The 22,566-nt window shown below is 39.7% G+C and overlaps 1 protein-coding gene across 4 annotated transcripts in view; it reads right to left on the bottom strand.

Annotated features, from left to right (window-relative positions):
- The window catches only part of LOC111141000 (NAD(P) transhydrogenase, mitochondrial), a 98,857-nt gene that overhangs the window by 49,930 nt on the left and 26,361 nt on the right, over nucleotides 1-22,566 (bottom strand). For all 4 annotated transcript variants that reach the window (XM_022493307.1, XM_022493308.1, XM_022493309.1 and 1 more), the window contains 4 exons: nucleotides 22,168-22,355; nucleotides 2,292-2,425; nucleotides 1,816-2,007; nucleotides 779-932 (listed from right to left, as the gene is read on the bottom strand). In XM_022493307.1, coding sequence (XP_022349015.1) covers nucleotides 779-932; nucleotides 1,816-2,007; nucleotides 2,292-2,425; nucleotides 22,168-22,355 — 668 coding nt within the window. The remainder of the gene's footprint in view (nucleotides 1-778; nucleotides 933-1,815; nucleotides 2,008-2,291; nucleotides 2,426-22,167; nucleotides 22,356-22,566) is intronic.

Consider the following 22,566-nt stretch of genomic DNA (forward strand, 5'->3'; position numbering starts at 1 on the left):
AGTTTGCTTTTGTTTTGTTTTTGCTTTGGCTCCAAGTAGATCTAAATAATTTTAATTCATTTGATGAGAGAGAAACCAATTTAAAAACCAAATGTCCATACTTCAGACTCTAACACTTCATAACCAGAATGAATATTTACCACTATTTTACAGCAACTGTTTAATGTTTTCATAAAGATGAAAAAGACAAAGAATTTGTGTTAAATTTTAAAGAAATGAAAATTTAAAAACTGAAATTTGTTACTAGCTGAAGAACTTAGGATGTTCGACAAAGAACCAAGGGCCGTACCTGTCTCCTACTGTTTATTCTTCACCGCAAACATGTGGTTCCCCAATCTTACGCAACATGCAGACAATCATAACTGACATTTTATAACTCATAAAGATAAATAAATAACCACATATATAGGCACTTAGCACCAACATAATCTGACACACATCACTACCCGATATATTTGATGTAAGATGAAACTCTTAACAGCTGTATTTTAAATGTTTTCTATGACAGAAAAGCATTAACAGCCCATCTATGCTTTCACACACATTTACTCCAGTATCTAGCAAGTTCCTGTATCTCTGGGGTCAGCCATCAGCGTGATCCCCAAGGCCGCGGAGGTGAGACTAGTAACCCATTTACGTAAACTTGCTTCTAACAGGTCCGTTTCCTCATGGAATCCAAAGGAGGACAACAGGATCTCATTCACTAATTTTGACACTCAATGCATTTCTTACAAAATCCAAACCATCAGGACTCCATCCTCATGAACGGGGCTCTCACCAGCTGTATATGCAGAAGCCGTAGTCATCGTCTTCCTGAAGGGGGTGACTGTAGCTGCTTTCTCAGCTTCCAGCTCAGCCACTGTCTTCGGTTTTACTGGGGCACCTTGAGGAATATTTTTTGGGGTGGGAGCGGGGAAAATCACTTCACCATCCTAATGGAAATTAGAAAAACAGACATTTTTTTAACAGTCAGTCCAGCATGTCAAAAACACAGAAGATAGTGACTGTGCTGGGGGAGGGGGGGCTTCTTTTAAACATATTTTTTTAAAAGATCTATTTTTAAACCATCTCTACACCCAACGTGGGGCTTCAACTTACAACCCTGAAATCGAGAGTTGCAGCATGCTCTACTGATTGAGCCAGCCAGTCCCCTCTTAAATGTAATCTTAAATGGGGCACCTGGGTGGCTCAGTGGGTTAGGGCCTCTGCCTTCGGCTCAGGTCATGATCCCAGGGTCCTGGGACCGATCCCCACATTGGGCTCTCTGCTCAGCGGGGAGCCTGCTTCCCCCTCTCTCTCTGCCTGCCTCTCTGCCTACTTGTGATCTCTCTCTGTCAAATAAATAAATAAAATCTTTTTTTAAAAAAAGTAATCTTAAATAAATTCATGTCACTTTTAACTTATTTTATAAAATATATATGTGTATATAAATATAGAATGTTTGTTACACATGCATGGATACATAATTTCTATAGGCACAGAACATATATGGGAAAAACATAGACCAATCCCCTAAAAGGAGATAGGTGGCAAGGGGAAAGTTTAACTTTTACCTTATTCAGTTCTGGTTTTTTGTTTTGTTTCTGTTTTTCAAAAGCAATGCATATTTTGGATGAGTTCATGTGTATGTAAACCTTTGTGAAATTTTTCTTTAAATCGTTCTGCATTTCTAAACACTTTTTATGGGTATAAACCCAACACATCAACCCTTTATTAGATTTTATCTCAGTTCCAACATAGGATCCTTCCATAAAACAGAAATCTTAAAACACAGTTCTAATGAAAACTCAGGAGGGAACAGGTCTCTTCACTTACCTTCATCACTACAGTTCCTCTAATGACATGACCCATCGTACCAAAGTCAAAGTCATCTTTCACTTCAAAATAAAAATTATCTTTGTCAGGGCTGATGGCCTTCAGGAGCTTGGTGATGTTGTTGGAATATAAGGTGCTGGCCTGCGTGGCCATTCGGCTGGGAAGGTCTGTGTAGCCGATGTGAGTAACTCCCTACATGAACAAAACTATAGTCAGAAAGGTCGATCTCTTCACAATCCTTCTAGAACACGTCTCTGCCATAGCCAAGGCTAAGTTGTGAAATTACATACCTTTATAAATATATACACATCTCACAAACAAATACAGATTTCAAAAGAGCTTTAAATATACCTGTTTTTAATTTTAAAAAATTTCAGGCCTCACTTTCTCTAAATACTTAAAGGAATAAACATTCCCCTACAAATCACTAAATACATGGGAGTCGGTTCGTACTCAGAAGAAGCTGTTTGCTATACCTTATGGACATAAAGTTCTCCTGGCTTAGTGGTCTCAAAGTTTCCGCCAGCCTCAGCAGCTAAATCCACAACAACTGAACCTTCCTTCATTGACTCAATCATCTCTTTACTAAATAAAACTGGAGCTTTTTTACCTGTTAAAATCAAAGAGAACAGCACAAATTATATTATGCTTTCTTCAAACTCTTATTTCCTAATTATTACAGTTGTCTCTGGACACTCAAAAATGTAACATCTGAAATTTAATTCTTTCAAGATACCCCGAAAGTTCATCACACCGGCCAAACTGGTCATCCTCCTAGGAAGAAACGTAGTAAGTAGGAACTGCAAAGTCAACATGCAGGAGGGATTTCGCCCTTTACTTCACGCAACCCTGTTCTTCCAAACGGGTTTACGTCCAAGGGCACTCACGAAAACACAAACATTTGGCCCGTCTCTTTTTAAATGCATATAGTAAGCTATTAAGGAAAATACGTGTACCTGAATTGGACAATTCATAAAGATCACAATTGTCAAGGGAATATTCAATAGTAATTTATGAATTAAATTAAATATTTCCAAATATCTTAACAAACTTCACCAGACTTTTCCACATGTTTTATTAATCTACCTTCATTTAACACCAGATAACTTCAAGGAGAGACAAAGGAATGCCATGAAATGAAAACAATAGGAAATCCCAGTTTGGGATTAGAATTGGGAATCACGCATACACTTTTATTCCCTCTGCACACTGTTAATTCTGTTTCTGGTGAGTCGAGCCCTATACTAGTGCTCAGAATATACTGGTAGATAAACAGAAAAGAACTTTGTTCTCACAGAACACTCTAGCCATGAGATAGTTCACACTTAAAATTCATTCGCTGACAGGGTGTCTGGGTGGCTCAGTGGGTTGAAGCCTCTGCCTTCAGCTCAGGTCATGATCTCAGGGTCCTGGGGCTCTCTGCTCAGCAGGGAGCCTGTTTCCCCCTCTCTCTCTGCCTGCCTCTCTGCCTACTTGTGATCTCTGTCAAATAAATAAAATATTTTTTAAAAATTCATTCACTGATTCTTACACAGAAGATAGAGCACCAATCTTTAAGATTTTTCAACCTAACCTGTATTAGTAACATTCAACAGGGCCCACACCATCAGTATATTACGATGCTCAAGTTTCACGGAACAATGTATGCGTTAGCCAAAAGACAAGGAAATAAACTTGTGAGACTGGTAGTAGGAAAGTAGAGAGTTAATAGCCTCAGTATCATTATCTCCTCTTTCAGAAAGTTTTCAACTCTGTTTACAGAATTTTAGGAAGACCACTATTGATTTTATAAATGGAAATAAATATAAAATAAGATTTGCACTATAATTATCTGTTTTTCAATCCACTTGGTTGGAAAACATGGGATTCAAAAAAAGAAAAATAAAGATTTGTAGCACATGTGGAAAAAAAGAGTTGTAAAGGTACAAAGGGGTATTTATATAGTACTTCTCTCTTTCTCAACGCCAACTGTATACTGCCAAGATAAAGTCCAAATCCCAGGCCTCCTCTTACTGAAGGCCTTCCTGACTGGTTATAAGCACTCTTTCTCTCATTTTATCTCATGACTGCCCCCCTGGACCTTCTGTTCCAGCCACACAGGGCCAGCTGTCACATGGTTTGTTGGATAACCCCTTGACTCTCCATGAAAGAGCAAGAATGAGGAGGTATTTCCCCCAGAGACAACACTCTGAAGTCCTGGTGGTTTCACCACCTCTCAAAATTCTCTGGAAATATTCCTTTCCTCTACTCTCCCCCACTACAGTCCAACAAAGCTATCCTGGATATTTAAACTTTACTCAAGCATAAGAATTTGGGGATGCAAAGAACATACATCTGAGGACTCTTGCCCCCACCCCCCCAGAGGTCATGCTGCTGAACTCTGAGAGAATATAAAGCTATGGATCGCATGGTCGCATCCATGTAAACTGGGAAACTTCAAGTGCCAATGTGTACTTTCTAGGTGTTTCCGATCGTCCTTCTTCCTCTTTTCTAGTCCACGACCTCCTCTCCTTGAACCAGCCTCTTGCTTGCAACAGCTTTTCCTCACACCTTACTTGTTCCCTCCAGTCTTAGGCTGGTATGTCTGATGGGGCAATGTGGGTCCAAATGCACCCCCTTTGACTTCTAACTGCCCCTACTTTACAGGCATAGGCTTCGCAAATTCGATTTGGCATCGAATTCCTCCCACCCTAAAAATTCTGGAGTCCCTCCTTCTTCTGACCCAGTGAGAGCTAAGATCAGTTCTGGACTGTGGCACCCTAGTGACTTGAAGTGGCCAAAACCATTTAGGCTCCCTAGAAAACATCCGATATACCACCGATTTGTCTTTGATTTTATTCACTCAACCTTCACAAAACAATTAGGCACTGGCTGACACACCTTTAAATGCACACACTTGCATCTTAACAAAGATAGTAAGTGTTCTGGCTATACTGTCAGTCTGAAGTCCATTCACTTTTGAAAGGATAGGCTATTCCTTCACATAAAGTAATTTCTTTAGTCAAATAACTAGAGGGTGAGTTAAAATTTATTTAAGGCACGGAGGAATACTTAGAATACATGAAACTATTATAAGTAAAATGCACACAGCAAAATAGTATGTATAGACTGCTGCCTTAATGTAAAAAAAATTTATACATATATGAATTTTATATATATTTATATACATACATGAAACACTACATATACTATATAGTTTCTAGTAAATTCTATGTTGTATAATATTTAGCCATAGCAGGACATCTTGAGTGGTAAGAATATTTTCTTCTTTGTGCTTTTATCTCCTAAATTTTCTGTAAGAGCTAGTTTTAATTTTATAATTTAAAAAAAATCAGTAAAGGCTACAGGGAATACAATGATGAATATAATAGTGCAGCTGGCTTTAAGCGTTCACATGTGGATTAATTTTTTGAAAATTCTAAAGTGCAGAAATGAAAATTGAAAACAGAAGGGGAAAAAAAAATAGAGCCAAAAGAGGAGCAGAGTACATAAATTTGGAACATAAAAGTTCCAAATGAGCAAATCCCCAAAAGAATAGTTCGAGAGGAAGACTAAGAAGGCAATTTCAAAATACTGTCTTACCCTGATGGCCTACTAGGGTAAAAATGTAATATATGATAAATGTGACATCACAAAATGGAAGGAACAAAAGGTATAAGATGATCAGTGAGATATGGGGGGAGGGGAATCTATCCAAATCTAATATCAGACTTCAAACTAAACTCTAAATTTTATTGATCAGAATGAATTATAAAAGAGAATGAGCCTGGGGCGCCTGAGTGGCTCAGTGGGTTAAAGCCTCTGCCTTTGGCTCAGGTCATGATCCCAGGGTCCTGGGATCGAGCCCCGCATCGGGCTCTCTGCTCGGCAGGGAGCCTGCTTCCTCCTCTCTCTCTGACTGCCCCTCTGCCTACTTGTGATCTCTGTGTGTCAAATAAATAAATAAAATCTTTAAAAAAAAAAAAAAAAAGAGAGAGAGAGAGAATGAGCCTTTGTGGCACCTGGCTGGCTCAATCAGGAGAGCATGCGACTCTTGATCTTGGGGTCATGAGTTTAAGTCTCACATTGGGTGCAGAGATCACTTAAATAAAATTTTTAAAAAGAGAGAGAATTGGAGCACTTGGGTGGCTCAGTGGGTTAAGCCTCTACGTTCAGTTCAGGTCATGGTCTCAGGGTACTGGGATCAAGCCCCGCATCGGGCTCTCTGCTCAGCAGGGAGCCTGCTTCCTCCTCTCTCTCTGCCTGCCTCTCTGCCTGCTTGTGATCTGTCAAATAAATAAATAAAATCTTAAAAAAAGAGAGAGAGAGAGAATCAACCCATAAAGAAAAAGAAAAAAGGAAACCTTGGTGAATCTCTCTCTAGTCTTTGAATTAAAAAGTATTTCTTAAATTAAAGCAATGAGGAAAATAAGGAAAACATCAATAGATTAAAATATGAAATATGTATGTATTATACTCCTCAAAAATCAATATGACAAAAAGTTAATATAATAAAAATTTAATATAATTCAATTTAATATAATAAAAAATTTATTAAAGACAAAACACTAAGATCCTAATACATGAAAACAAACACAAATGGTTAATTCTAAAAGAAATGGTAACAACCAAATTAAAAAAAAAGTTCACCCTTATATGAATCAAAGTTACAAAAAGTGAGATACTTTTTTTTGTCTCTCAAAATGAAAGAATCAAAAAATCATAATAATGGGGGGATCTGGATGGCTCATTCAGTAGAGCATAAGACTCATGATCTTGGGGTTATAAATTCAAGCCCCACACTGGGTGTAGAAATTACTTAAAAATAAAATCTTTTAAAAATCATAACAATGTTGAAATGAAACAATTAGCTGGATGATCTATTGATGAGATTATGAACTACGTAAAAGTTTCAGGAAAGCATAATTTACCAGTATGTATCAACCAGCCAAAAATGTTGATATCCATTCAACCAGTAATTCTACTTCTAAGATTTGATTAATCCCAGGGAAATAAATGAAGGCACACATGATGAAATAACACAGAAAAAATGTTAGAGCATTATTTTTAATTGACAAAAAGTGGAATTAAATGAAAAGCCCAACTTTGCGTTAACCATTGAATAAAATGTGTTGCATTAAAATAAGAAAATCCCCCCCAAAATTAAAATATATGTACAAAAATTTCTTAATGACTCATCATGCTATATGAAGGAGAAAACTTATGATATAGTATTAAATGGGGAAAATGAGGGGCGCCTGAGTGGCTCAGTTGATTAAGTGCCTGGTAGGCTCAGGTCATGTTCCCAGGGTTCTGGGATTGAGTCCCACATCAGGTTCCCTGCTCTGCGGGGAGCCTGCTTCTCCCTCTCCCTCTGCCTGCTGCTCCCCCTGCTTGTGCTCTATCTCTATCTCTGTCAAATAAATAAACAAAATCTTTAAAATAAAATAAATGTGAAAAATGAGAATGATATATATCCTGATCCAACAGGATAAAAATGCATGGAGGGACACCTGGGTGGTTCAGTGGGTTAAAGCCTCTGCCTTCGGCTCAGGTCATGATCCCAGGGTCCTGGGATCGAGCCCCGCATCGGGCTCTCTGCTCAGCGGGGAGCCTGTTTCCCCCTCTCTCTGCCTGCCTCTCTGCCTACCTGTGATCTCTGTCTGTCAAATAAATAAATAAAATCTTTTTAAAAAAATGCATGGAAATGTTGAAAAACAAGAATAAAACTGGGGGCATCACATTACCTGATTTCAAGCTTTACTATAAAGCTGTGATCACCAAGACAGCATGGTACTGGCATAAAAACAGACACAGAGACCAGTGGAACAGAGTAGAGAGCCCAGATATGGACCCTCAACTCTATGGTCAAATAATCTTCGACAAAACAGGAAAAAATATCCAGTGGAAAAAAGAAAGTCTCTTCAATAAATGGTGCCAGGAAAACTGGACAGCTATATGTAGAAGAATGAAACTCAACCATTCTCTTACACCGTACACAAAGATAAACTCGAAATGGATAAAAGACCTCAACGTGAGACAGGAATCCATCAGAATCCTAGAGGAGAATATAGGCAGTAACCTCTTCAATATCAGCCACAGCAACTTCTTTCAAGATATGTCTCCAAAAGCAACGGAAACAAAAGCGAAAATGAACTTTTGGGACTTCATCAAAATCAAAAGCTTCTGCACAGCAAAGGAAACAGTCAACAAAACAAAGAGGCAACCCACGGAATGGGAGAAGATATTTGCAAATGACAGTACAGAAAAAAGGTTGATATCCAGGATCTATAAAGAACTCCTCAAACTCAACACACACAGAACAGATAATCATATCAAAAAATGGGCAGAAGATATGAACAGACACTTCTCCAATGAAGACATACAAATGGCTATCAGACACATGAAAAAATGTTCATCATCATTAGCCATCAGGGAGATTCAAATTAAAACCACATTGAGATACCATCTTACACCAGTTAGAATGGCCAAAATTAGCAAGACAGGAAACAACATGTGTTGGAGGGGATATGGAGAAAGGGGAACCCTCTTACACTGTTGGTGGGAATGCAAGTTGGTGCAGCCACTTTGGAGAACAGTGTGGAGATTCCTCAAGAAATTAAAAATAGAGCTTCCCTATGACCCTACAATTGCACTACTGGGTATTTACCCCAAAGATACAGATGTAGTGAAAAGAAGGGCCATCTGTACCCCAATGTTATAGCAGCAATGGCCACAGTCGCCAAACTGTGGAAAGAATCAAGATGCCCTTCAACGGACGAATGGATAAGGAAGATGTGGTCCATATACACTATGGAGTATTTTGCCTCCATCAGAAAGGATGAATACCCAACTTTTGTAGCAACATGGACGGGACTGGAAGAGATGATGCTGAGTGAAATAAGTCAAGCAGAGAAAGTCAATTATCGTATGGTTTCACTTATTTGTGGAGCATAACAAATAGCCTAGAGGACAAGGGGAGTTAAAGAGGAGAAGGGAGTTGAGGGAAATTGGAAGGGGAGGTGAACCATGAGAGACTATGGACTCTGAAAAACAATCTGAGGGTTTTGAAGGGGCGGAGGATGGGAGGTTGGGGGGACCAGGTGGTGGGTATTGAAGAGGGCATGGATTGCATGGAGCACTGGGTGTGGTGCAAAAACAATGAATACTGTTACGCGGAAAATAAATTTTAAAAAATTAAAAAAAAAATAAATAAAAATAAAAATAAAATGCATGGAAAAAAAAAGCTAAAAGGAAACAGTAAAATGTTAATAGTATTTTTCACTGAGTAGAGAGATCACAGACGATCTTTATTTTCTACTTTGTACTTTACCGCATTTCCAAAGTCACATACTATTTTTATAAAATAACAACAACAATATAATAATAAAGTATTCCTAAATAAATAAAGTACTCCTGTATAATCACAACCAGTTTCTTCTCTAGATTGAAGACATAAATTAAGAGTTGTATTGGAAGAGGGATACCTGGGTGGCTCAGCGGGTTAAAGTATCTGACTCTTGTGTTTGGCTCAGGTCATGATCTCAGGGTTCTGGGACTGAGAGTTGGGCTCCACACTCAGCCTGGGGTTTGCCTGTCCCTCTCCCCCTGGTCCTCCCCCAACTTGTGCAGTCATGCTCTCTTTCTCTCTTAAATAAGTAAGTAAATAAAATCTTAAAAAAAAAAAAAGAGTTGTACTAGAAGAGTTAAAACAACTTAAAAACCAGTTGAATATTGCTACAGCAAATGAAGCTACACAGTTAGGACAGCCTTTCAAAGTGCTTCTAAAACACTTACAGAGTGAGACAGAGACCTAAATAAGGATGGATAGCAAACAGGAAGATTTTTACAATATAAAACAAAGATAAGACTATATCCAATTATTTAATTCAAATCCTTCAAATATAAAGAGATATCCCATATACCCTAGAGACAGTCTGGTATAGATTCTAGATATAAGAATAAAAGATCAAATGATCATATCAAGTGTTTCAAGACATAACTGCAGAAGTCAGAAGAGTTAATTAAAGGGGAGCCTGGCATTTTTCAAAGTGCTAGAACAAGCAATCCTAAAATTTTTATAGAACCAGAAAAGACCCCAATTGCTAAGGAAATGTTGAAAAAGAAAAATAAAACTGGGGCATCACGTTGCCTGATTTCAAGCGTTACTACAAAGCTGTGATCACCAAGACAGCATGGTACTGGCACAAAAAGACACATAGACCAGTAGAACAGAGTAAAGAGCCCAGATATGGACCTGCAACTCTATGGTCAAATAATCTTCAACAAAGCAGGAAAAAATATCCAGTGGAAAAAAAACAGTCTCTTCAATAAATGGTGCTGGGAAAATTGGACAACTATGTATAGAAGAATGAAACTCGACCATTTTCTTACACCATACACAAAGATAAACTCGAAATGTGAGGCAGGAATCTATCAGAAACCTAGAGGAGAACACAGGCAGTAACCTCTTCGACACTGGCCACAGCAACCTCTTTCAAGACACATCTCCAAAGGCAAAGGAAACAAAAGTGAAAAATGAACTTTTGGAACTTCATCAAGATCAAAAGATTCTGCACAGAAAACGAATCAGTCAACAAAACAAAGAGGCAACCCACGGAATGGGAGAAGATATTCACAAATGACACTAGAGACAAAGAGCTGATATCCAAGATCTATAAAGAACTCCTCAAACTCAAAACTCAAAAAACAGATAATCACATCAAAAAATGGTCAGAAGACATGACAGACATTCTCCAAAGAAGACATGCAAATGGCTAACAAACACATGAAAAAATGTTCATCATCATTAGCCATCAGGGAGATTCAAATCAAAACCACATTGAGATACCACCTTACACCAGTAAGAATGACCAAAATTAACAAGATAGTAAATAACAAGTGTTGGAGAGGATGTGGAGAAAGAGGAACCCTCTTACACTGTTGGTAGGAATGCAAGTTGGTGTAGCCACTTTGGAAAACAGTGTGGAGATTCCTTAAGAAACTAAAAATAGAGCTTCCCTATGACCCTGCAATTGCACTACTGGGTATTTACCCCAAAGATACAGATGTAGTGAAAAGAAAGGCCATCTGTACCCCAATGTTCATAGCAGCAATGGCCACAGTCAGCAAACTGTGGAAAGAGCCAAGATGCCCTTCAACAGATGAATGGATAAAGAAGATATGGTCCATATATACAATGGAATATTATGCCTCCATCAGAAAGGATAAATATCCAACTTTTGTATCAACATGGATGGGACTGGAAGAGATTATGCTGAGTGAAGTAAGTCAAGCAGAGACAGTCAATTATCATATGGTTTCACTTATTTGTGGAGCATAAAGAATAACATGGAGGACATTAGGACAAGGAAAGGAAAAGTGAATTGGGGGAAATCGGAGGGGGAGATAAACCATGAGAGACTGTGGACTCTGAGGAACAAACTGAGGGTTTTGGAGGGGAGGGAGTGGGGGGTTGGATGAGCCTGGTAGTGGGTATTAAGGAGGGCACGTATTGCATGGAGCACTGGGTGTGGTGCATAAACAATCTTGTTTATGGAATCTTGGAACACTGAAAATTTAAAAAAAAATTTTTTTTTTTTAACTAAAAAGAAATAAAGGGAAGCCTGGATGGCTCAGTTGGTTAAGCATATGGCTTCATCTCAGATCATGATCCTGGGGTCTTGAGATCAAGCCCTGCATCAGCTCCCCACTCAGTGGGGAGTCTGCTTCTCCTTCTGCCCTCCCTGCCACCATGCTCATGCTCTCTCTTGCTTGCTCTCTCTAAAGTAAATAAGTAAAATCCTACAAAAAAAAAGAAAAGAAAAGAAAAGAAGAGGAGTTAATCTTCTTAAAAGGCAGTAAGAAGTGTTTTGTTTTGTTTTGTTTTGTTTTGTTTTGTTTTGTTAAGCAGGCACAACTGGGCTTTCCCCTTTGCTCATTTCTGTTAATTTTATAATTTTATCTGCAAAACACGAGCTACACAAAAAGACCAAAATTGTTACATTTCCTCAAACCACCTCCACCAAAAACAACGACAACAGAAAATATGACAGAAAAAATCAACAAAGAGAACTTTTTATTTATGTACTTCCTGGCACAATGCAAACTGTGGCTAAGAGATCTGACCTGATGTCCAACTTCATGAAATATTTCTTGGTTCCTCCTGGTTCTTGGACATCACATTCATGGTAAGATTATTCTGTTCTCTCCCAGTGGGGAATGTTTGTTTCCATATCTTAGCCAAGGCAATGGTAGGACATCGTGCCGTCACAGTCATCATTCAAATATTCATATTTTCATTCACTCAAGTACTATTTAGTGCCTACCACATTCAGGCTGGATAGGGAAGGAAAATTTTCCCTGTAACTATGAAGACTAATATTTTAGGACTGAAAGAAGCTACATTCAAAGTTTAGCGAAGAGTTACATTATCCAAAACAGTTGAGGTATTTAAAACAGTCATCTAAAAATTTTCATAGTTTCCTAATTGGTTGGCCATTATTCAGGGTGAGTGGGGATGGCATAGATTCAGGTGAGTATCCTTGAATCTCTGGTGCATCAGAATTGGCTCCAGGCTGGGGCGCCTGGGTGGCTCAGTGGGTTAAGCCTCTGCCTTCGGCTCAGGTCATGATCCCAGGGTCCTGGGATCGAGCCCCGCATCGGGCTCTCTACTCAGCAGGGAGCCTGCTTCCCTTCCTCTCTCTCTGCCTGCTTCTCTGCCTACTTGTGATCTCTGTCTATCAAATGAATAAATAAAAAAAAATCTTTAAAAAAAAAAAAAAGAATTGGTTCCAGGCTGAAAAAGTGCCTCACCTGTGCACCATTTCTAGCTGTGTGGATGTATGGCTGTGATCCACACACATACATTCTAAATATGACTTAAGTCACAGTTTTAGAATTCATAGAATTCTTTTCATACTATGTATTTTCTCATTAAGTGAACGCTAAGATGAAGTTTTAAAAGTATTAAAGTTAGAAACTTCCAGAGGTGCCTGGCTGGCTGAGTCAGTTAAGCATCCAACTCTTGGTTTCAGCTTGGGTCATGATCTCAGGGTTGTGAGACTGAGCCCTGCATCCAGCTCCATGCCCAGAGACAAGCCTGCTTGAGATTTGCTCTCTCCCTCTTCCTCTGCCCTTCCCCTTCCTGCTCACTCTCTCTCTCCCCTCCTCCCCAAATAAATAAAAAAATCTTAAAAAAAAAAAAAAAAGAAATTTCTAAAAAAATTACTCATTTCTGAAAACAGCTTTAGGGGCACCTGGCTGGCTTCGGTTGGAAGAGCATGTGACTCTTAGTCTCGATCTCAGGGTCATGAGTTCAAGCCCCACATGGGTATAGAGATTACTTAAAAGAGAAAGAAAGAAAGAAAGAAAAATAGCTGTAACAACTAGGGCTGATAGCAAAAAAAATATCATTGCCCTCTCTGCAAGATGATATTCAGAAGAGTGATTTAGCTTAAACTAAATACCAATGAGTAAAGAGTTACCAGAAAGTTTCAATATATTATACTTCATTGAATAAATCAGGCTTAATATGAGCATCTGAAATCAATAAATTCTTAGACTCTACCAGGAAAAGAATCAAGCCCTCACAGACAACTTTAATCCCATCAAACAAACAAACAAACAAACTAAGAGGAAACCACTAAAAATATTAAGGACAAGACACCAAGGGGAGTCTGGGTGGCTCAGTCGGTTAATCATCTGCCATCCGCTCTGATCATGAGCCCTGCTCAGCGAGCAGTCTGCTTCTCCCTCTGCCTCTGCCCCTCCCCTCCACCTATGCTCTCTCTTGCTCACTCTCCCTCTCTCTCTCTCTCAAATAAATAAATAAAATCTTAAAAAAATAAAAAGACACCAAGATGAAATGGATTTACCACAAAATTCTATGATGATTCTAAAGAAGTTTTAGCATTATTTACTGGAATTATTCAATAGTATGTAATTGGATGGGGGAAATTCCTAACTTCCTGACCTATAAGGCATCCAATTAGCCAAGCTCAAGAAAAACTTTCTGCTTTAACAAGGTCATAGTATATTTAACAATATAGGAGCAAAGACATTAAAAATACAAATTACAGAATATATTTATCCAAACCAAAGCGAATATCTCATGAACAAGCACTAACAAGACAAGGAGAATTTTTAACATAATGCAATACTATACACTGATTCAATGGAAAGTACAGCATGTAAAGATATTCTGAACTACAGCATCTATACATAAAGAAATGTCATTATTAATAGTACACAATTTTGCACTGAGCGCTGTTGTTTACCCAGCACCCACTTTGTTTGTCCTCTGGTCACTACTCTGATTTCCATTTTCTCCACGCAGTCTAGGAACTTGACCCCAGAAACCACTCCAGATGTAGGCTGGTTGGCCTAAGGGTAATCTCATCACCTTATTAGTGACCAGTTCAGAAATCCAGATGTAAGCCAATGGGTATCTCATTGCCCTGTCTCCGTGAACTGGCTCAGAGATGGTCACTAACCCAATGAAGGCCAATAAGAACACGGGAAGGTTTGCTCGGGGCTTCTGAAAAAGAAGTTTCCTTCCTCTTCAAGAGGGAACCATCGGAACTGACCTGTCTTGTCCTGTGGACATTGTGTTGGGCACGGCAGAGGGCTCAACCCGCTGCTGCCTTCCAGCACTGAGGACAGGGCCAACTCACAGAGCAGGGCAAGACAAGAGAACACAGGAGCACAGTGAAAGCCCCCTGATGTCAGCACACCTACCCACACTTCTGACTGGACTTCCTCTGCATACATAACCCAAGAAATATCCTTTCTGTTTAAGGCAGAATGTGCAGGAATTTCTGCTTCTGACAGCCAAAGTCATCGTAATCAATACATACCAAAGGCTCTTTTGGAATTTCAAAATCACAGATGGGGGTTAAAGCTTTGGCTCCTAAGCTATAAAAATGCCTACAGAGAAGGACAAAAGGGTTTTTATACACTTACGTATACCTATGAGAAAAACAGATAATTGATTATGTAATCGACCGGAAGTGGCAAAAAACTGCAGAGTATGTGATCCATGGGTCTTTCATCTACTTGGTCTGATTTAGCCAGCCTCATGGTGCATGGAGCAACATACTGATTCAACCCCTCCTTCTATGTTATCACTGGCTAAGCTTTAGACAGCTATGTTCACGAACAGAGATTCTAACCCAAGCTTAAAGAGCCAAGCAGAGTATTTAACATGTGAGTTCTATCCATAAAAGTAGAGACAAGTTTTCTCTGCACAATTAATTATTTGTATAAGGAACAGAGAGAAAGCCAGGCCAGCAAAACCTTGGCTTTTACAAATCGAATGCCGTGAGATATTTCTAAATGTAATACTTACGAAATATGATTAGTCAACAGCATATTTTAGCAAATTAGAGAAATCCCGAAAGATCTGTTGAATGAAAAAAACTAAAAACAAGCTTTTACCTAATTATTAAAGGACACATTCATAAAAAATTTTTTAAGGATTATCTTAATAATCCACCTCTCATAGCGGCAAAATTCTGTATAAATGAAAATCAAAATTTGTCAAGATTTTACCATGGCTCCATAAGCAGTAGGAATTCTTAAAAAAACAGTCTACCATATTTAAATTATAGCGTGAAAGTATAATATTCTTTTTTTTTAAGATTGTATTTATTTATTTGTCAGAGAGAAAGAGCATAAGCAGGGGGAGCAGCAGGCAGAGGGAGAAGCAGGCTCCCCGCTGAGCAAGGAGCCGGATGGGGCACTCGATCCCAGGACCCTGGGATCATGACCTGAGCCAAAGGCAGACGCTCAAATGACTGCACCACCCAGGTGCCCCAGAAACATATAAGGTATACTTTCTCAACATATAACATCTATATTCTTGTATAAATTACAACATTCTTTGTGTTCCTTCCAACACATTCTTAGATGTCCCTTTGCTACCAAAATGCCTTAAAAACAGCAATGAATACTTATGACACATTCTGATTTTACTAGTTTTATAAAATAATTAAAAGATTTTTAAAAGATTTTTTTTAAAGATTTTTATTTATTTGACAGACAGATCACAAGTAGGCAGAGAGGCAGGCAGAGAGAGAGAGGAGGAGGAGGAAGGCTCCCTGCTGAGCAGAAAGCCCAATGTGAGGCTCGATCCCAGGACCCTGAGATCATGACCTGAGCCGAAGGCAGAGGCTTTAACCACTGAGCCACCCAGGCGCCCCAAAAGATTATTTTTAAAAATAGAAATAATACTGCTTATTTCCCATGTTATTCAACTTAGGTCAGTATGAGATTAACTGACAAAAGAGCCTTAATGAAATGCATAACTTTGGAAAATGCAGTTTTTCAGGGAATGTCTTAGACATTCCACAGAGTCTTTGAGACTGTCCGGACTTCCTATTAAAAAAGTCAAGGGGTGCCTGGGTGGCTCAGTTGGTTAGGTATGAATCTTGATTATGGTTCAGGTCATGATCTCAGCGTCATGAGACTGAGCCCCAAGTTGGACTCCGCACCCAGCGAGGAGTCTGCTTGATATTCTCATTCCCTCTTCCTTTGCCCCTCCCCCAGCTTATGCAGGCATGCATGGGCTCGTTCTCTCTCTCTCTCAAATAAATAAAATCTTAAAAAAAGAAAAAAGAGGTAAGTTTTCAGTCCTGAGTACCATTTGTAAGACCAGGCATCACCAATGGCAGAAAAGAGAACAACGCTAATGCTCTCTATGCCAGGCCCTACATGGGATTGTTTTCTTCATCTACTCATGAAAGAGATCTATGGGATAAAAATTTTACCCCATTTTCAGAGATGAAGACTTGGAGGTTCAGAGAGACACAACAGCCAGCTATCAGGCAGTAGACCTAGCATCTGAATCTACTCTATCGGGCTCTAAATCCAAGATCTGATCCCCTGTGAATGCATTAAACATGAGCAGATAAAACTACAAAGTGAGAAAAAGGAAAAAGCTATTAGCTGCTCACCAAAATCCATGTTTGTTTTGGGCTGAACTGTGTCCCCAGAAAATTCCTATGTTGGAGCCCTAACCCCTAGTACCTTAAAATAGGACTGTATTTGGAGCGAAGGCTTTTAGAGAGATGATTAAGTTAAAATGAAGCAATTAGGCTGGGCCCTAATCCAGTCTGATGGATATCCTTAAAATAAGAGAAAATGTGGATACGAAGAGGCCAAGACCATGTGAGGACACAGCAAGAATAGAACCATCTACAAGCCAGAGAGGACTCAGAAGAAACCAGACCTACCTATGCCTTGACCTGGAACTGCCAACCTCCAGATTGTGAGAAAATAAACACCTTGTTTAAACTGGGATTAGCTAACTAATTAGCAGACTAATACAATGTTCTGTTATTCCTGCACACACAGCAAAGCAACAATTCCCAGCATCTCTTAACAGTTAGGTTTGGCCATATGACTAAGCCTTCCGAAGAAACATGAGCAGGAGTGATAGGTGGCATTTCTAGGCATCCTATGCACATTCTTCTATGTCCCCATCCCTTCCGGCTGACTGGAAGAAAGACCGTGCCTAGAGTGCCCTTCAGTGCCTCATAATGACGACGACAGCTACACTGTCCTACCTGAATCCCCAGACAACCACATGAAGGAGAGTTGCCCACCAGTGTGTCAACCGCCCATTCCTGTTAACTGAGCAAGGAGTAAATTTCCATAATGTCTGAGCTTTTGCCTTGCTTTCTTTTCTTAGAGCAGCTAGACCACCCCAACATGGAGGCACAAGAAAGTATAGGGAGAGTGGAAAGAAGGAAAATACTGAAATGCACGTGGAGGGCCACACTAGCTGCTCGCAGTAACTCCATCCGGCGTTCTTCCCCAGAGATGGCCTCAGCCTCCCAATCCTTTTCAACTGAGGGACTGCCAGGGATGGGAACACAATGCTTCCAATCTTGCAACACACTTTTGGAGAAATAACAGACCAAACCAGAGTATAATTCTGTGCCGTAAATTTTCCTAGCAGACCATTTGTTAAATTTGGCCCAATCACTCACTAAGTGTGCTCAAACACACTCTCAGAAGTCACAACTGATAAATGGTAATGAACACTCCTCCATCTTGGCATCTTCCTCCTGATGACAAGTTGCCCTGTTTGTGCTGAAAGCTACCAAGAGGTGTGTAGACAGCCTGTGGTTACCAACCCTTGATGTTGCAACACTTAAGTCTTTCTCTCTGTCCTTCAAAACTCTCAAAACAAATGAAAATTCGTAGAAGTAATATTACAAAATTCCATACAGCCATATGATAAATTTAAGGGAGGGAAGGAGGACCCATTAATTAGATCAGTCAGTAAAACACAATAAATAATTTAAAAAAGAAAGTTAGAAATGACTGATCTCTACAGTTTTGTACTGTGAGATCCTCTTGCTTACAGAGAAGGAAAAGACCAGTCTCTCTAAACAATAGACATGGACTCTGGGCCAAAACTCTGTAGAGGCATGAAAACAATATTACCTTGGTGGTTTTCACAAATGGGAGAGTATATCACCGTATCAATTATTCTCTTGCCTAAACATAAGTTTGAACATTACTGTGAAAAAGTATTCTTGTGTGCCATATTTCTACTCTTCGGGATAGACAGATTTCAAAAAGACAAGTAATGTCAGATGGAGAACCAATGCTGATTTTCCAGGCAATGGCAAAATATCTCTAGTTTGCTGTCCTATGCATATAGCCTTTGCATGTTGGGGAAAACAGCCCCTCCCAATTCTCCAGAGTCATGTAGAATTATCACAAGTATCCTGTATAGGGTATATTCTACAGACCTTACCTAGTATAGATAAAAAGTATCATAATCTGTATTGTGCCTAAAAAGATGTCCCAGCATATATGACCTATGGTATTATAATTTATAATCAAGCAATGATTATCTTCCTTCCTGACCAATAAACACTTTCTAACTCCTAGACAGACCTCCTACTACTTCCCAGTTCTATCTCCTGAGAGACCTACCTAACCACCTCAAATTACAAATTTGGCAAGTATTCTGGTTTTGGAAAATTTAAGAAAGCTAGGTTCCCAATCTTAAGTTGGCCTTTGCAGCATTCTTACCCAAAAGTTGAGCCAAGAGAGTGTTCTTTCTCTCATTCCTTAGACAGAACTGAAAAATAAGAGGCTGTAACAACAAAGACCTCAGGATGGCACCCAGAACAAGAGAGATGCTGAAAAATCTCTTGAGTCTCAAAAAGTTTAGCAGAAAAGATTATGAGCACAACCTGAACATGGCCAGAGGGACTTACTTTTTAATAGTAGCCCCAAAGGACAAAGAGCCAGACAGGGAAGTTGGGGAGTCTTCCCGTGTGTGCAGAGCACCACAAAAGGGGACTGTCAGCCCTGTCCTGAAGCTACCTACATTAAGTGACACTAGAGCCTTTAACCCTTCACCCACCCCAATCTAGGGAGTCCAGATGATGGCACAAGTATGTGGTACAAAATGGCAGCATAATAATTAGCAACTTCCAGAGATATTTAATTCCACATACGATCTACACAAACCCAATGTAATTGTTCTTTCAAGCCCGCAGACTGAGTGCACCGTGGAGGATCAAAAATTTGCCGGGACGCCTGGGTGGCTCAGTTGGTTAAGCGGCTGCCTTCGGCTCGGGTCATGATCCCGGCGTCCTGGGATCAAGTCCCGCGTCGGGCTCCTTGCTCGGCGGGGAGCCTGCTTCTCCTTCTGCCTCTGCTGCCACTCTGCCTGCCTGTGCTCGCTCTCGCTCTCTCTCTCTGACATATAAATAAATAAAATCTTTAAAAAAAAAAATTTGCCAGCTCCATAAGGTTGCTACCCGAAGCTAGCTAACTGCCCATGCCCCCCTCTTAGTGTCCTTATCCAAATCCGGTCCTGTGTGCAGCCTTCCAAGCACCTGTGTCCAAGCAAGTGAGCTTGGCCAACTTCTGACATTTGACTTAATCCCCTTTGGATCCACTCAAGGAAACTTTGAGAACAGCTTCTGTTCCGAGAAGTCTTTCAGGAGCTCGACACACATCAGGTGACCCATGCAGAGACCCAGGACATAAACCAGTCAAGGTACAATGCCAAGGACAGTTTTTCAAAGGGTATTTGTGCTTTTATAAAGTCTTTTCATCTTTTCGTTGAAATGCTCACACTTTTGGGTCTCAGTCCCCCAGGGATAAGAAAGATCTTTAGAAAAATCATCTTCTTCCTCATAATATTCCCACCAACTTTTCTCTTTTATTTTGGCTTTCAAAAAAAAATGTAGGGACGCCTGAGTGGCTCAGTGGGTTAAGCCTCTGCCTCTTCTCAGGTTATGATCTCAGGGTCCTGGGATCAAGCCCCCGCATCAAGTTCTTTGCTCAGCAGGGGGCCTGTTTCCCACTCCCCCTCTGCCTGCCTCTCTGCCTACTTGTAATCTCTCTCTCTCTCTGAGTCAAATAAATAAATAAAATCTTTTAAAAAAGGGAAAAAAAGGTAACAGAAGACTAGCCCTCTAGTCAGGCACTTCATCTAACTTGAACATGCTCTGAACAGATCACTGCTTCAGAAAAGACGGAAGACAGTAGAGGCTCAGTGGAACAGATTAACAAAATGTCTTTAACAAATCCTCTTTAAGACTATTACACGATTTGACCTTTTACTAAAGTACACTTACTATAAAGTCCTTATTTAAAAAATAAGTATTATTTTTTAATACTTATAAAGTATTAAAAGTACTCTAAAAAGAGTATGTGTTTTATACAAGAAGTCTTGAGTTGTATTGCTTACTTTAGGCTTTATCCCCAATAATAATTCCATATACTATGTCCAAATTATCTTATGTCCAAAAAGAGTATGACTTGACTAAAACCAGCTTCCTGTCCGAAATCATTTACTCCATGAGGAAATGTTTTAGCACCCTCTACTGGCCACTTGTTGTACCTTGTCAGCTCATAACCTCTCCAGAACATGCAGCTAACTTCCAAAGGTCAGATGGGGGCTACAGCAAAGGCCACCCCATCCCTCCTTCAAAGTCACCTGTGCAACAGCTGGGCCACAAGCCACTGCCACAAAAGGAAAGGACAAAATTTCAGCGCTCTTCTGCCACTGCTTGTTCATGAGTCAGCGGACTTCACCAATACCGCCATGAGCCCCTGGCTGGCCTGATCTGCGTCCACCTCCAGTAACCGACCCACCTCATTTCTAGACTCACAGATTCTTCTATGGGTTAACCCTGTGTCACTAGCCCATGCCATCTGCTTCCCCTAGCCAGCTCTGGTGGGCTGTGGGTGTCTGGAGAGACCAGCTCGCCTATCTGATATCATCTGGGTAAACAGAGGACAGAAAGAAGAGTTTGGGGGACACATTTTCCCCTACAAGCTCACAGATGTGGTGTCACTCAAGTTCTTGCCCTTGCATACACATTATTCAGCTGGGGAGTTGTGGAAAGATGCCAGAAGAGAACTTCTCCTCTCCCATGACCTCATGACAAAGCAACTTCTAATTTTCCACTGTCCCCTAGAGAAAGCAAGCTTCCTTTAGAAGATTCTAACACAAGTAACCATTAACCCTCTAAACTCTCATTATCTGGCCCACTTCCTTTCAGAAAGGAAAACAGCAGAGTTAGCATGGTGGTCATTATTCAATATCAGAAGGAAAGGGAGAAGAGGAGGGGTGGAGCATTTCTTCAAAGCCAAAATCTTGCTAGATCAAGCTACTGTTTACTGATTAATAACTGCTTACTAAACCAGTAAGGTTTAATCAATCATCTATTGAGTGAAAAATATTCTTTAAAGAGGATGTGGTAAAGGATTGAAAAGTAATTCCTGCCATCAAAGAGCTTGCAATTTGGTTGCAAAGACCAAACATGCCAAAGGGAATGATTTTAAAAGTGATAAAGTGTCACATCCTTTAGTAAAAAACATATACCAGAATTTCCAAAAACATGCACACACACACCAAGTCCCCTTCTCTCTCTCTCTAGTGTATAGAAAAATGATTAAAATATTAATAACGGTCATCTCTGCTGCAACTTCTGGTATGTACTTTTTTTCTTCATATTTTTCAGTACTGTTTGGATGTCCTACAATAGGAAATGTAGTATTTTAACAAAGGGAACAGAAATAAATTTAAAAACCAATTCATCAAGGGTATCAACAAACGAAATTGCTTACAAATATAATACGATATACAGAATATGACTATGAACACAGTCACATAAAAATATATAGAAAAAAAGTGGATGCCACTATTAATGATCATCTTTATCCAGGCGCTACACGATTTTTGTCCATTCTGGCTTTCACGTGCTTTCTCATTTTCTAGAAAGTAAATCAATCTTTACTTAAAGAAATTCCAATGTTAAACAACTTTCACTCTCCTTTTGAAATACCACTAGTCAAAGTGCTCTGCTGATAAGTGTGAGCTTAAGGACGTACCTGGAATCAGCGCTGTGCTGATGAGAATGTCCACCTCCTTGCACTGTTGGGCAAAGAGTTTCATTTCAGCTTCGATGAACTCTTTGGACATCTCTTTCGCATATCCTCCTTGCCCCTCACCAGATTCCTTCAAGTCCACCTCCAAGGGCTCAGCACCAAGAGACTTGAACTGCTCCAAAGCTGCAGCTCTGGTGATTATTGAAGGGAAAGCGGTGGTTATTATAGGGCCTTAACAGAAATCAAGATCAGCTTTTACTACACATTTTGGGGGGATTTTTGAGGTTTTAAGTTTTTACTTATTTAAATTCCAGTTAGTTAACATACAGTGTAATATTAGTTTCAGGTGTACAATATAGTGAGGCAACACTTCCATACATCACCCAGTGCCCATCACAACAG

The sequence above is a fragment of the Enhydra lutris genome, unplaced genomic scaffold, assembly GCF_002288905.1.
Source record: "Enhydra lutris kenyoni isolate GAN:26980312 unplaced genomic scaffold, ASM228890v2 scaffoldscaffold5, whole genome shotgun sequence".
Classification (NCBI taxonomy): Eukaryota; Metazoa; Chordata; class Mammalia; order Carnivora; family Mustelidae; genus Enhydra; species Enhydra lutris.